At 41.9% G+C, this 16,898-nt stretch overlaps 1 protein-coding gene across 5 annotated transcripts in view; it reads right to left on the reverse strand.

Moving 5' to 3' along the window:
* EPB41L3 (erythrocyte membrane protein band 4.1 like 3) overlaps nt 1–16,898 on the reverse strand; it is a 142,600-nt gene that overhangs the window by 55,627 nt on the left and 70,075 nt on the right. For 3 of the 5 annotated variants that reach the window (XM_075142057.1, XM_075142054.1, XM_075142058.1), the window contains exons 2-3: nt 9,500–9,693; nt 4,166–4,363 (exon numbers count right to left, since the gene is read on the reverse strand). In XM_075142057.1, coding sequence (XP_074998158.1) covers nt 4,166–4,219 — 54 coding nt within the window. In that variant the 5' untranslated portion in view covers nt 4,220–4,363; nt 9,500–9,693. Of the gene's footprint in view, nt 1–4,165; nt 4,364–9,499; nt 9,715–16,898 lie in introns of all 5 variants that reach the window. The other 2 variants (XM_075142055.1, XM_075142056.1) reach the window with 1 other exon arrangement.

Below are 16,898 nucleotides of genomic sequence, written 5' to 3' on the forward strand. Positions count from 1 at the left end.
GATCTTGCTTTATCTTTGGTTCTTCAAACCAACAAATGCAAAGTATAGGTCTAGCTTGCTTAACAGAGAAGTCTTCAGCACCCTCTTTGCAGTGCAGTTTTGGCCCCAGCTGTGGACTTGGCTGGTTTTGACAAAAAAGCATTTCTGGTCCTGATGCTGGCTAGGAGAGGGCAATGAAGAGCCCAAGGAGAACCGCTTCCAGCAGGGGTGGACATCTAGGTGGAAATCACCGCCCAGCATCCATCTGAGCAGACTGTGTCGACTCCTGTGACTGATCGCCCATTAGAAACCTCCAGCTTCTTCATGACATGGGAGAACCACGTAGCCACCCTGAGGCTGTTTTTCTTTGACAGAGTATCAGGGACAACGTCAGCGTATAGCAAATACTTCGGCTCCAAAAGCCAACAGCTGTCCCTGGACCTCTGAAAGCAAACACCCCTCTTAAATAAGCCTGCGGCTACCAGGCTCCCAGATGAGAGCAGCAGTGGGGGTACAGATGGTAACGCTTCTGGTTTATGGTTTTGGAGAAGGATGAATGAACAGGTTGGGTTACCTACTTAACCTGGTTTTGGCTTGTAATGTCTTACTGCATGAAAGACTTTCTGGGTCAGGATAGATACAACACACAGGCGGTAACACTGTGGGGCCTCAGGAGAAAGCTTCTACCTGGCATTTGCTTAAGATCCTTTCACCAAATAGATACCACATTAGATGAACCGTTTTTAACCTCAGCTTTGAAGTTACCTCCACTACATTTTCCCCTGTAGATATATCTCATACAATATGAAAAACTCCTGGTGTCACAAATGCAAAATACTGGGCGTGAGAGAGACTGAAAGATACAGCAGAAGGCAATGAAGATGCTCGGCATTAAATATGGAATGAGAAAGAGGGGCTTCTGAAACTAAGGCCACCAAGGGAATAATGGATTAACCAAACCTGCCTCAGAAGCATCTCAATCCCTGAGCACACGCAATTTCGGCTGTCAGGTCATTAACTGGATGAACACATAATTGATAAGCTGCAGGTTGCGCTCTGCTTGAAAGCAATAAGCTCCTTTAAATTATATTAATAATTAACATATATAAAAGCATTTGTCATTTGCAAAGCACTCCATAGAGTAACTGATGGATTCTATAATGATCCCCAACTTCCAGACTAGGGGATGCAATTCTAGAGGAATAAATACCTGGCCCACGTCCAAAGCAAGATTCACTGACAGAGCTATTATTCTAGCTCAGAATTAGGTTTCTAAGTTTCTGGTCCTTCTAGATCACGCTGCTTTGTAGCCTTGAGTGAGTAGAAGCATGGCACACAGACAGAGCTGGAAGACAGAAGCTGACATTTCTGACTCACATCCACCAATTGCCACACCCCTACCCTGGGCCACCGTCCACACTGAAAGATGCAGTTAAGTGGGTTAAACACAAGGAATGGAAGTATTAAATATTTGATTGCCATGTGTTGTCCGACCCCCTCCCCCTTCTTTTAAGGAATTAATCTTGGGGAATTTACTGACCTCCATAATTTGTTAGGTCTTCCAGTATACTTTTTTAATATATTTTTTTCTCCTGAGTTTAAAGGGATACAGTAAGTTCCCTTATAGGTGATCCTTAAAATATGACAGCATTTTTCTGAAATGTGGCAGATTATTTCTCATGCTGCAGCACTGAGCTTCTGTGAAGCAGCCACAGAACTTTGTTATTACCCAAAATTACTGTAGGAGAACTTCACCTTCAGCCTCCTACATGGTTTCCTGAGATGTCTCCTGAGACAGATCCTCAGACTCCCTGCCCTACTAACTTCCTTTGTATATACTACTTCTCCCTGGGAGAAAAAGCACAGTGAAAGTCACGTCATTTCTTTTGGCTGGACACAGCATCCTTTTGCTGTAGCTGAACTTTATGCACATGGAAAGTGGATTTCCCTGGGGATCTACCAAGTGTTCCCATGGGCCAGAGTGGGCTGTGCCAGAGACGTACCTTCAGTTGCATCCTCAATACACACAGTATGCTGAAAATACCACCTGGGAAGGATGCAAAGTCTGGATAATCCATTTAAGGTACATAAATGCATTCGTCACTCCAGTTGTGCTTGTTCCCTGAAATATCTGTGCCTTCCAAACTGCTCCCTGAAATATTTGTGCCTCCTAACTAACTTCTGTTTCAATGCACCCAATAGTCTGTTCATCATCACAGCTTTGTCATTTGAGGAGCCATCCTTTTAGGAGCTCTATTCTCATCAATATTACATTCTGCCTAGGAAGTCTAACCATCTTAGAAATAGATAAAGTGATTATTGATGACAGTCAATACAATTTCAAAATATTTCAGCAGTGTAAGTAGAAAAAATGCATACAAAATTTATATTGGACATTATTCAAGAGCTATTCAGAACTTGCAAAGCAGAGAAATCTGACAAGCAATAAAACATGATGGCTTCTATATGCTAGCATTTCGACACTTCAACTCCAACAGAGTCCAAGTTTAGCGAAAAAGTGAAACTTCCTAAAAGAAAGTATTATTCAGAGCATTTTTTCATATAAGTGGAAGTCTAACATAACAAATCTCCCCTTCTGCTCCATCTTATATTCTCATAAAGCTCAGCCTGCTAGACAAGATTTCCATAGAAATCCTATTTGGTAAAATTTGCTTGATTGTATTCCAAAAAGTGACTCACATTTTATAACCAAGTGGCAAAAGCTGAAACGAGTTTGACTCTTTTCCATCAAAGCCAGTATTAGTCATTCTTCCAGCTTAATGGTTCGCACGCTATTCTTGACAGACAAAACTGGGACCACAGGTCAAGAAATGACAATTTAATAGTCACAAAGTATGTGGCCTGATAGCTATTGCTAGTCTGAAGGAAACAACTCAGGTCTTGGCCAGTGAAACTAAAAGATACTCGACAGCGTGACTGCTATGTTGCTGTAAGAGTAATAAAATCACAGCTCCTGTGTTAGCATAGAAAAACTTGTCCCAAAACTGTAAAGGTTAAATAAAAATCATAAAGTTCTTCCTCACTTGCCACCCTCCAAAGCACTTAAAACAAGAGCAGCTGGAGAATGCAAGGGCTAAGCGCAATCTGACTGTAAAGACTCCAGGATCTGGCTCCCACTCAGATACTGCTTTCCTCTGCCCCCTCTCCTTCTTCGTGTTCCTGCGGGTTCCCCTTTCAAGCCTGCAGACTATCCCACCTCTACCTTTATACTTTTCTGTCCTCCCCAGGTGGCTTTTCTTGTCTGCTGCACCCTGTGGTTGCCCGAAGGAGGGCTGGCTTTGCCGAGCGCTCCAACACACATCCTTCCCCTCCCAGCCGCTGCTGGCGGCCTCCTGACCTACAGCTGGCTCAGGACAAGCTGGTCCACTGTCCAAAGACCACCTCGGTGACATGGCTGGAAAGGCTGAATGGAGATATGGGTCCACTCTGAGATGCTGAATTTGCTCATGCCCACTATGAGATGCTGAATTCGCTCTGCTTCTCCATGGCCTTCTGGAGGTGAAGGCAAAGCACCCTCTTAGCACGGGTCTGCCCGCAGACACAGACCCGTTCCTAAGTGACAGTGCAGCTAAGAGTATCCCTCCCAAAAGTACGCTCCTGGCAAAGTCCCAGCAGGGAAGGCAAGTTTCCTTACAGAAAACCACCAGCAACTTTCTGCCAGTAACGTTCAGACACAGTTATGATTCACAGACATGGTGGAGAAGCACGAAAAACTCACCACTCTCACTGCTATTTGCTCCTGACATTTCCCCTGCGTGTCTGTCATACCCCCGCTAATCTCACGATGGTCAGAATTACTGTTTGGACGGTGACTCAACATAAGTCTCGACTCAGCAGAGTACCAAGGAAAAGAGAAGCCCTATGGGATCAAATCCTTCTTTGTTTATGGGCTTTGCTGCCCGTAATTCATTTTCTGCATTCTGTTGTGGCATGTGCTGGCACAAAATTAATCCAAAGTCTCTGGCTGTTCCAGGGACTGCTCATGATCCCTCACCCAGCTCAAATCTGTGCAACGTCTTCAACCTCCAGAGAAAACAACGGAAGCATCTCTGTGCTTGGCACTGGTGAAATATCAGGCCATTCATACTTTTGCTTAAATTAGGAATCTAATTTCAAATATTTTCCTCGAGACAGGATGAAAAAAAGAAGACAAAATGCAATTTACCTCTACTTCACATGCATATTCTGATCCATCCAGGAGTGTCACTTTGCACTGCATATTTTTCGGTTTCTTGACAATCTTTAGAGGAGACTTGGAAAGTTTGCTAGACGATGATTTTTGAGAGAGCTTATCGTCCTCTAGCTGCTGGTATTCCAGCTGTTTTGCACTCGCAGCAGCAAACTCCTGTTCTTTGTCTGTGGCCTATAAAGAGAAAGAAAGATACGTTTTGAAGTGAGATAAACAGATCACGCAATGCAGTACACTATGCACCCTTCACCCAAGCATTTAAGTGAGCCTAGTATGGGGCTTGCATGAGAAAGGCCCTGGTGCAGGACGGAGTGTTCTTTATCAATTGAAAAGATTTCCTGTATTCCCCATATGCCTCCCAGCCCTCCCTTCTCACTCCAAAATGTACAGAATACCCATGAAGGAGGGGCATGCATGAAAATACTTTAGGCTTCTACTTTTTCCATAGGTACAAAATCCCCCTTGGACCTCTTTTTTTGGTCTGTTGGAAATGCTGAACAATTGGTAAACGTTGTGATGAGCAGCTATTCCTACAGTTTCTTGATATTACTTTTAAGACCTGTACCTATTAAATCGTATGATGCTCCCACAGCGTCATACGGAATAGGAAAATACCATCAGGTTTGCACCAATTTCACTGTCAGTGAGAAAACAGTCCCCGGAATGAGGGGACGGACCCGCCCATGACACTGTGAATTTGCAGGGGGATGCTGACATGCCTGGGAGAGCGAAAGGCTCCCCAAGTGCCCGAGCAAAGGGTTAAACAAACAGGATGGAAGTGAGGGGCCAAACGACTTTTATGTGCAGCCGGCTGGCTAATGGATAATAACTACGGGATGGGAGGCTGAATTTTGCTCTCCACAGATGCCCGATAAGCCCCTCAAGCTGGTGAGAAGTAGGTGCTATTTGAAAGACAAATATACTGCAGGGGAAAGGGGAGAGAAGAAACAAGCGTGGTTACTTTTGCTTGGGTTTATCTGAGGGTCAAACCATTTGAAGAGTTACCGCGACGCAGCACAGCCCGTGGTCCTCTCCACGGCACCAGATGAAAGCCAGAACAGCTCTACAGCATTTCACCCTTCCTAGCAACAGCACTATGCCGCAGTCATTACCCTTCTCATCAGTTATGCCCCTGATAGTCTCCAAACAAAACCTCAACAGGAGTGCAGTAATACCTAAGCTAAAGCTTAAATGAAATTAAAAAAAAAAAAAAAAAATCTTCCTGTTATCTCACTACAAGGAAAAAAAAAACAAACAACTGTTTTGGCTCTGAATGATTTCAGTGTAATAAGCAACAAGCATGGCTGGAAATATATAAATATATTGTAAATTAATGCTCCAAGTCTGTTTCCATTCATTGTATATAATAAACCTTCATGAAAATGGAGCAAATCTGTCCAAAAGGTTTAATCTGCTTTGAGACCAGAACAACCTTGCATCGTATAACCAGCAACAACAGTGTACTGCTAAATCACAGGGAACTTTCCCTGAGAGATTTCATACAAACAAGCCATAAGCTTCCCCTCTGCCTTCGGGTGAATGGGGGAAAGCGGAATTTGGAATCGGCCCTGCTACCAAAAGCACCAGCTCCCACCAAAGCCCCAGCAAACTGCAAAGAGGCAACTGCAAAGTGGTGAGGCAAGACCTGCGTTCCTCCTTTCCCTGCGAGATAGGACATAGCGAAGTTCTCCTGGGCTTCCCTGGGTGGGGAGACTAGGAGAAAGTGGGACTAGAAAGATAAAAAAGCAACACAAAAGCTGCTTTCAAAATCCACCTCATCCCCTGAGCCGTGGATGTTCTTCCCCAGGAGCGGCCCAGCGCCAGCTGGCTCTTCCCCCGTCTAGCTCCAGCACTAGAGGACTTTCTCCTTCCAGCACTTGGACACCAGCTCTGTGCCTGGGCGTCAAGGTCCTCGCATACCTTGAAGGCTGGCGGGAGATGAAGGCACAGCGTATGTCAGCGGATTAGCTGTTCGCTGAGCATTTAACGCTCACAGCGGCTGTGACGAAGGGGGAGAGTCCCCCCAGGCTCAGAGCAAGGCTTGGGGCCAGCCACCTCTACCCTCTACCACAACCGCGGCCAGCTGGCAAGTGGTCCAACCCACCGCGCCGAGAGAAAAACAAGACTGAAGACGTCTCCTGCTAGGGCCTCTGTGAAGAGCTGTGCTGCTGCTGATGGGCAGAGGGGCTCTTTGACGACTCCCCTACGTTTTGTTAAAGAAATCTGCCAGGGGAGGTGCACATGCACACGTGTGGGTGCAAAAGTCATTCCAGGACTGGAAAAAATATACTGGCTCATTAGATTTCTCATGGCAGTGAGAGTTAACACCCCGCCCCAACAAAAAACAACCAACAAAAAAAACCAGATGTATGGAATTAATCTTTTTCAAGAAAAGGGGGAAGCTGCTTGAGAGAAAAGCCTACAACCACAAGGGCACCCAGCAGCCATTTCAATTTTAGAACCACCTTCAGCTTGCAAACAATTTCTGTGAATCCTAATGGATTGGTGACTTTTTTCCTTCATGAAGACACTCTGTATCTCAAGACTACAGCAGATATTTGCTTATTTATAAGTGTTTTTTAAAAAAATAGTATTGAGGTTATTTTGTTTGTTAAAGTTCCCGTCCACATTAAGATCAGGGGAATGTGTCTAGGTTAAAGTCACATAAAGGGTTTTCTCTCATTTGTCTGGAGAACAAAACATGCCAAGAACTATTAGAGAAGATCCCCCAAACTATGCTGACATGTTCAGGCATTGAGGTACTTTCAGACTGTATTAAGCCTCATCTTCCTAAAGAAACCTGACATCCTGGTATCTCAGAAAAAAAAAAAGTGACCAGTGAAAAACCCATGTACTCAGTGAATTATTTTGAAGTCTGCAAGCATAGTTGCATTTTCTCCTAAATTCTTCTGAAGAATATTGTGCCGTATTTCTGTGCAGTATTTTCAGTGTTATGGATTCAATTCTAGTGCTGCACAAGTTGCTTCGGGATTTGTGGTTTTTGAACACAAGCTGTTTCACCTCTATCTATATTACTGTACCTTACTATGACACAGTATGTTCAACCCTTTCTGTAGCTGGACCCCCCTCTCAAAGCAAGCCTTTGAAGTCACAGGATTCAGCAGTAATGAACTTTGACGCTTCACAGCTTCTCATTGGGATACGCAGTGATATTACCAGCTTGCACAACGCATGAATCCCATCTACTTACGACAGTTGCTCAGAAATGTCAGTGCCCAACCCGTGCGATGCCTTCGTGCTCATTTTCAATGAGATAGGAAGGCAGGAAGATAGTAAGATTGCATTATTATACCTGATAGAAAGGACTCATTTCTGTAGTAACTGTTAATCTCAACATGAAGAAGCCTTTCTGTCTTCATTGAAATGTTCTTTTTCATTTATATTGAATGACAACAAAAAGTCAACCTCATGGTTTGGTAACTTAAATCTTTCTTCCCAAGGTTCTCATACGAGCGGTATCAAAAACCATCAACTTCCTCACTGTGATTACAGATGGCAAGAGAGAGAATGATACCCATTACTCCTTCAATTTTTGGCTTTTTTAATGACACCATTGCCAATAGCTGTCTCTTAGTGCTGCGTTTAAGTGGTTCTTTCCTGTGATACAGACACTTAAGCCACTACAAAATCCAGATCACTGCAGCTGGATTTGGCAGTCAGCTTACAACAGGGAAAGGAAGGGATCACACAGCACGTGAGCGCATCCCAGGTCGCCAAACTCACACGTAAACACAGATAGACAGGTTTGGTGCCTAAGGGATTTTTTTTTTCTTGTGGTGGTTTTTGCGTTTGTTTTGTTTTGTTTAAGATGAAAAGAAACTTGGGGCAGAAAGATTACTGAAGATGTCTGGAAGAATAAAATTAGTAATACTTATGCCTAGGCCTGATAGAATTATATTTTAAATTAATGACCAGCTTGTGCAGCACCTTTCTGTTTTGGAGAAGCAGCCCTGCCTCTTTTCCCCAAACTAACTACACGCAATTTCTGATCTATTTCAGAGACCAAAATTGTCCTAACACATAATCGGTGGATGTGGGAGCAAGAGCAGAGAGGTCTTTGGTGGGCATGGGGTGAGGCTGATCAGGGTTTATCAATGGTAAAAATGGTTAGCAATCAAAAAAATAAGCAGTTCTTCCAATGATTGATCTTCAATAGCAATAAACATCAGAAATCCTGCCCTGCTATGTCTACCTCTTGAGATATTAAAAGTCAGACATAAGACACCTCTTTTAATTTGGTCCCAGAAACATTTGCTGTCCCAAGCATTTAGGTAATGCACCCATAAACCAGGAAGACACAAAAATACTTTGTTTGTATCTGAAGTTGCTTACACTCCCATTTTTTCCCCACCAACAGCAAGTTTGGGCTGTAGCTCTGCGGACAAAAGCTTAAAAACTAGACCACAGCCAGTCCCAAACAGCCTCTATGGGAGCACTCACGCTGATTTTAAGTAATACGTTACATCTGCTTGCTTCACCAGCACTGTCTCCCAACTAGGTAAAATAACAGGACCTCACTTCAGTCAATCTGACTTTTTTAAGGGTGGAAGAGAGGAGGAGTTAGATTGACTCATTTCATTCTTCAAAGGTGAATGCGATCAGATGGGGGTCATAACCTTATGGAGCTAAGGGATGCGATTTGCAGGTACCTCATTAATTGTGTGTCACTTACCCATGAAGAACAATGCCTGTTAATCCTATTGACTGGAAATTATTAACGGGAAAAAGAAAGCAGCTTCCGCAAATTTAATAAGTGCAACAATGAACCAAATGGAAAAGCATGCGTTAGCTCTTCTGAAACCTATTACATGAAAAGTTAAAGTAATTATAATGCAGTCATTTCAGAACTACGAGAAGCTTAAGGGACCACAGATTTTTCATGGCTCACACATCAGACAAGCAAGCATGAAATCAGTTTTCAGCAGGTGTCAAAGAAGAAACGAACTCTGAAAACATTTTCAGCTTCTTAAAAATTGGCACTGTTTGCTATCTAATGCAAAGGCAAGGTCGAAGACGTTTCCTGCTTAGCTAATAAGACTGCCCTTATACGTAAGCACTGGAGGCAGAACGACCTGACATGAATTTCAAAACATTCTGCGTGAGAACTATTATTTTTTGAACGCAAAAGACCAACCAGTCAAGGTCTACAGCATCACACCAAACAGCCTTCCATGCACATCTGGATATATATTTCTGCTCCTAACACACCAGGCTCATCATTTCCCAGGAGCAGTAAGTGGGCACGTAGCTAGTTGCATGCAGCCAGCATGCGTGCACGGGCTCCCTTACCTGCTCCTTTTTCACCGGCGTGCTGTGGGCTGCCACAGCCGAGAACTGCTCGAGCGCGTTTTGATGCTCTTCGCTCAGCTGCTGCTGCTGCTGCTGCTGCTGGTCCTGCGGCTGGGTCTCCACCGCCCCTTGCTGCGCAGGGCTCTGCTGCTGATCCTGCTCTTTATCCTTGGACTCGGAGTCCGATCCTGATTCTGTAGTCATGGTTGGTTATTCTGTAAAACAAGGTGAGCAGACCTACTGAGTATGATCTTGTAGCCCTGAATTTGTAGGCTAGGCTTACGAAATGGAGAAACATCAGGCGCAAAGTTTTAGTCTTAATACGCCCGGCCTTTAAAACTAAAGTGGCTATTACTGGCCCAACGAGGATCCCCAGGAAATCTTCCCTGGTGCAAAAGACCAGGTCTAAATGCATCTGTACTCTGAGGAAGAGTGCGCTGTCACAAGATCTTATTCTGCATTATAATATACTGACATTATAGGAAACACATTGAAGTTACATACAGACATACAGTTCTACATAGTTCATGATTCATAAAAGGAGAGTAACACATTGAGAAAAGTTCGTGTGATTGAGGGCCCTAAATCCAACACAATTCACTGCAGTTTGGGTTTCTAAACCATGTGGAAACTTTTGAAAACATTAAATCTTTTGTTCTATACATTTAAGGCAAGAGGGCTTGAACTCCTCAACACGTGCACTCCCTTTTGGAAATGGACTCAAGTACTTTTGCTGCTTCCAGGCAACAGATACACTAGAAACATCTGAAGTGGGCCCACCAACACCACTGCAAATGTACAACTGTCCTTAAGCACAGCTCTGTCCTTCCCGCTTGAATCTACCCACACTTCTCTCATTTCTTTCTAAGTATTGGAGCACCAAAAGAAAAGATAAATACTTCCATTAAGTCATTCTAAGTGTTAGATTTAAAATAAACTGAATATAACTTTCCTTGAATGTGAAAAGGCTGTTTGAACTTAACTTTGTCCAGTACTAAATCAAAGTGAAAATACTAGCAAAATTCATTCAAAATCTTAACTATTTCAATTAAATAGTTTCATTACAAATATGTGGTTCGCACCCAATTCTCAAACTATATATAGAAGCAAAACTTTAAAAAATACTGTGATTTTGTATCAAAACAAGGATTTGAAAAAGCAGACTCTCTGTCAGTTCAGCAAATAGAGCCTGCTCTTATGTTTGTCACTCGTAAGCTCTTAGTCCTCGTGGTCTTATCCTTGCATTTGGCTTTTAAGCAACTCAAAACCAAACCAGTCTGCTACAATCTGTTTCTGTTCATCATCAGGCCATGATTTCTTTAACCTGGTAACCATAGTTACTATGTAATTATAAGCAGTTCCACAGAATATACATCTGCTAATTCAACTGCTAGGAAGTCAGTGTCAACTCTTAACATACACTACAATGTTTACTAGTAGAAACAGGTTTATTGAAGATCACAAAAAAAGTACAGGCCTTTTTTTTTTTTTTTTTAAATTTAAATGTTTAATAAGCTACATTGCTTGACAGAGAATGTTTTAAATGAGGCCAATTACTATTTTCAAACTCGTTTATGTATTCTGCACTTTCAGGGCTAAGTCCTCCAGTGACTACCTGACTGTACAGCAAGCAAGTGCCCAGCATTCAGCCTGTGCTCAGTTCTTGCACTGCGTGTGAGGATGGGGGTGCACGTTCCTACCTCCTGCATGCCAAAACAGCACGAGAGAGAAGCAGAACTAGAAGGCATATAGGGCAGATTTACGCTTCAGGCCACATTTTCAAAGTACTAACGTGTGACACACTTGTTAGGAATACATCATAAATTTCTACACTCGAACTAGCACAGTTATATCAAAAATACCTTTTAAAATGTATTACCTAAGAAATTGTCTTTAGCATCTACAAAAAGCAATAATTAATTCATGTCTTTTAAAATGTGACAGCCAGAAAGGCATTCATCTAATCAAACTTCAGATGTCCACATCCGAGACGGTCACTTTAAACGCGGAGGAGAAAACCAGGCGTTTCAGAGAGCGATTCATCTGACCTATTTTAGATGCCGGCTTTAAGCTGAGATAAATCACATACTAGCACGACTTTGTCCGACTTGCCATGAAGGAAACTTAAACAAGTTCCTCTGATGTAGATCAAACAAACCCATCCTCCATTTTCAATTCTATTAAGCCACTCTTTTTTGTACGCTTTAAAAATTAAATTGCAGAATAATGTTAATCTCTCAGAGTTTTGTTTTGCCCATCTGTCAGATCAACGTGGAATAAACTATTCTTCATCTGATGCTGTTACGTTTGCCTTGCTTTAAAAGCACCTAAGTCTCCACAAAATTCACAAGTTTTTCCCCCCTACTCTCAAATCATGTTCTGTACAAGTGTATGAAGATATTAAATGTAAATAAATCAAATAATTAATTCAATAAAAACAAACTATGCATTTGATTCCATTTTCCAGAAACTACAAATTAGCAAGTAACAAAAAACTAACCTACAGCTACAAAATCATTAATAAAACAACTCCAAACAGCATAAATGATGAATACAAAGTGTTAAGCATGGAAGTTGTTGCACAAAGTTTTTGTTTGTTTTTTTTTTTTTTCTTTTTTTCCTATTGATATGACTTAGAGCAGTGTAAATAGAAGGCAGCTATGATACTTGCTCTCTTGAAACACAATCAACCCAAGTATATCTTGAGGCATTAATCCATATAGGATTGCCTGTCAATATGAATCAAAAGTCTGTTTTCCTTCAGCTGCCATCGCTGCGTCTCTGGAAGCTCATTTTTGCACCCTATACAGCTTCTTTCCTAATGAACATTTGTATTCTAGCTTTTTGTGAGCATGGAAACACAGCCATCAAATTAATCCCGTGAAACTCAGCTTCATCTAGCATGAATTGAAAAAAGTTTTACTCTTCTTGCCAGTTGTAATTTTGCATCTCAAGGAACAACAAATGTGGTTCTTAACTTCTTCTGGGACATTTCCACATGAAGCAGAGCCTTACAATACCGAGAGTTACTCTCTGGGACTGGTTTCCTCTCCAGTTACACGTGAGTCCTCACTTGCTCTAAGAGTGCTTTGTTAGAAAACTTTTTGTGCGATATCAAATCTTTTAGCATAAGCGATTCCCTGGATACAATATTCCTGTCATTAGTCAGACAGCAGATGGATTTAATTAACCCAAGGTTACCCATTTCCAAATGTCTTCTTTATTTCCCTACACATACCAGTATGTTTAATAACAAATACTGAGAACAAAATACTATTGATTTCACACTGTTATCTTACAGACATAAATAGAAGCAAAGCAAACACATTTTGAATCCAATTTCTTACAAACTCCTCCGATTATTGTGGTGTTAAGATTTATCTCATTCCATCTACAGCAGGTTGAAAATACCTAAATTACACGACAGAAAACTTAATTTCTCTCTCAGTGCAAACCAATAGGTTATTTTGCCTTCCTCAGCAAACAGCTGCTTATCCAAAAGAACTTTGAAAGCATTTCATTTTTTATAAATGGTACAACAATCCTCCTAGGAAGAGGTAGTTTAACTTATTGGAAGAAATAACAGCCATCTTAAGAAATTTAACGACATAAATATTACTCTACCTTTGTTTGCATGCAGCAAACCTGACAGAATAGCTAGTAGTGTCTATACATTTGTCAAACACATATCACTGGCTGGGAATTTCTTATTTTATTAGTTTATTTACTATACCTGCTATGTACCAAAATCATGACTTCTAATGTGAATTTCAGTACAGGAAGAAAGAAATCACTGAAGTTCCTTAAACTTTTTCTATTGCCAGCACAACCCCCGTATCAAATTCCCCTTTCCAGCAAACAGAAAACAAACTAATGAAAAGAAACTAAGAGCACTACCTTATACAAATGAGGTAATACTATGCAAGCCAGATGTGCTCTTGGATAGCTAAGTTTTGGCTTACAAGCGAATACTCAAAGATTCCAAAAGATTAGCTGAGTCCAAACTTAACACAGATGCTGCTAATACTGGACAGACTAAAGCTAAAGTCCATTTGGCTACAGAATTCAATTAGAATGAAAATCAAGTCTTTTAATTAAAGGGAAAAAAAAAAAAGAAGCCAAGAACTAGCTAATTTTAATCTGCATTGACTACTTAAAAATTACGTTAAAAATGTATGTACTTCCACAAGTGTAAAGGTTTAAAATATAAGTGTTTGAGAGTGCTGCATAAGAATAATTAAGGGAAGATTAACATTAATATACTGTCAAGTTATTAAAACACAACTTCAAAAAACTACATTACATATTTTAAAATATTTTTTATTAGATCAAATCACAGAAAGAAATCTTTTCATACCCTTACATATACGAAGTAAAGACCTTACATATGGATTGCAAAACCTGCAAACCACTTGCGCAAGGCCTACATCCTAAAACCTTCCAACGCACCTAGTCCTTGTTACCTGCAGCTACCAACATATTGCAGCTCAGGAGATTACCATTTCCATTACCAATTACTTGCTATGGACTTAAAGCAAATAATTTCCTTTTCTCCGTACGGGAACCAAAAACATGTTGTCCTCTATTAATAAACTCTCTGAGCAGGCGAAGCCCAGGCTATGTCACCTGGTCCCCTCCAGCAACTGACAGTCACAATCTAGTGTATATATTCATACATTCAACGAGTTATTTGACTCCTTGCCTCCCGTTCTCAGAGCACAGACCTTCTGGGTTGCATCTACTGAGCAACAAAATTCACAGTTAATTGACAGCAGAGTCCACAGTTTAATTAAGCCAGCGTCATTAATAAACCTTTATTTATATATAAATACAAATGCGAGTGAAAATATTTGCTATATTAAGCAAACGGAAATCACATTACAGAAGAAATTGCAAATTAATTCTGAATAAATTGTGATGTAACGAGAAAACAAAATTGAACCAAGTATAATTAAATGAACTATACATAGCCACTAACTATTTCCTGTAATGCACAGATTAATGATTTACATTTAAATGCTTCTTTGATCTAATTAATTCTCTTTGTGGAAAGTTCTCCTTTAATTACAACAATTTCTGAAGATTGTTATAAATCATTGCAAAGGTCCAAATTTGGAAGTTATGTAACAAAATAATGATTCCATACTTCAAAAATAATGTTCCGCATAACGAGAGACATATTTATCCAATAACGATGCGACGCTGATGAGAAGAGCATATGGAAAACAATATTGCTGCTATGAGCAGTAACAGAAATGTCAATATACGTTTCAAGAAAAGAATACTCGCCAGAACGCCGACTTCTAAGGTTGAAATACAAACTGTATTCATCAAACTGCTTGAAGTCTCAGCTCACTTCATTCCAGTTGGGTTCCTTATTAGGAAAATGAGCATTTTTTGTTGATCCTCTTTAACGCGGGCGAGTTTTGCCCTCACGTGCAGGAGGCACCTCAGCCACCAAAGCCCGGCGTAGGGTCCCTGGGAGAGGTGAGAGGCAGGACCTCTGCTGCACTTGGCCAGGAGGTAAGACCAACTCTTTCTTTACTCATCCCCATCCTCTGGCGCCGGCAGCAACTGGAGGCCTTACAGAGGAGGCATCTCCCCAGCATTACAGTTTCTCCAGCGGATGCCGACAGCCAAAGCGATTGCAGAGCCGCAGCCTTAACAGATGCGGGTGGGAAATGACCACAAAAAGGGCAACTGGATGCCCCCCCTGCAACCGCACGCTCCTGTCACCTCTCTCTTGTCAGCACCAGTGTAATTTGGGGGGGGCGGGCGGCTCAGCTGGGAGGGCTGAACCTCCCCAGCATGGGGAGGGGGAAGCAGCACCCCTCCTTCGGGCATCGGTAGGCACCCCCTCTGTCTAACACGGCTGTGAGGCTCCGGCCCAGCAAGTGCAACCCTTATACTTCAACTCACAAACACACTGGCTATACTGAGAGTTTAGCATTGCACCTTAAACATATACATATAACATAAACACAAACACATTAGAGTCAGCACATGAAGAAAACATGAAACGAAAGTCAAAAAAGTAATAACAAGAGGAGAACCAGCGGAGAAAGGTGCTAAGCATCAGGATGACCTGCAGTTGTGCCAGCACAGCACGCTGCGGGTTAAATGACTTAACAGATCTGGTGGCACAAGCCACGGGCGCTGCACAAGCATAGGTGCAGGAGAGGGATGTCAGGGAGGACAGGGAGGTGTTAATAAGCAATAACAAAAAAAGGCTGTCTGGAGGTGTTGCAACACATAGCAGGAATTAAAATACTTGTTTGGCCTTCTAGGAAGGTGCATGATACAGATTTTTTGAAGTTTTTAAATGAAGATGAAAGAAGGAAAAACAGAGGCAACATCTGAGTCATGTAATCCGGAGAGGACAGAGGAGACACCTTAAAACCAACAGGCACACCCTTCAGGGGGGGCAAAAAGGCAATGGCAGGCTTGAATTACCTGTAAGGACCCAAACCTCCCCCGCCCCAGGCACGCATGCACCTCTCTGGCATCACCAGGGAAAGGAAACACAGCTGAGTGTTTCTGGAGAGATTATCTTCTGCCTAGCAAGGTGGGGATGGAAAGCATCAGGAGCTTTTAAATGATGGGGCAGATAGGGGAAAATATATCAAAAAGGGATTGTACACCAAGGCAGCACCAAGGACACATAACTCAGGGATGAACATAAAAGACCAACATCAACATAAAAGAAGAAATGAAGACTAAGATGCAAAGTGACTTACAATCAGCAAGAGATGCAGCAAACAATAAGAAGAGAGTCTGTAAATACATTAGAAGGAAAACCAGGCCTGTTACCAAACACAGGAAAGGCTGAATTATTCAGAGCCTCATTTCACAGCAGCCAGCTGGGACCAGATACTCGGGGCATCTTTCACCTGACGTGCAGGATGTGCAAGCGCAGGCTGGATGGAGTAAGGGAAGAACAGAGCAAACACATCAGCAAGCCAGGCGGTTTCAAGTCAGCAGGAACCACTGGAAATGTCCCTACAATGCTTGGGGAACTACCAGCGATCATCTCTAACCCATTAGCCATCGCCTTGCAGATGCCAGAGAGGCCAGGTAAGGTCTAAAAGAAATGAAAAGACCCAACACAGTACCCGATCTTACAAAGGAAAGTGGGGACGGAAAAGCCAGAAATTACAGTGTACTTTTAATACCAGAGTTACTGGAGCACACTGCTAAAGGATTTCTAATCTTGTAAAAATAATGAGATTAGAAAAAAAAAACCCCACCCAGTCAACATGAATGTATCATAAAGTCATGTCAAACTAGTTTAATGTCTCTCTTGCTCTCTCTGACAGGGCATCTGTCCCAGCTGATAAAAAGAAAGTGGTACAGATGACAGAGCCTATCTTTAGAAAGGCTTTTAAAACAGCTCCACATG

This window comes from Calonectris borealis, chromosome 2, assembly GCF_964195595.1.
Source record: "Calonectris borealis chromosome 2, bCalBor7.hap1.2, whole genome shotgun sequence".
Lineage (NCBI taxonomy): Eukaryota > Metazoa > Chordata > Aves > Procellariiformes > Procellariidae > Calonectris > Calonectris borealis.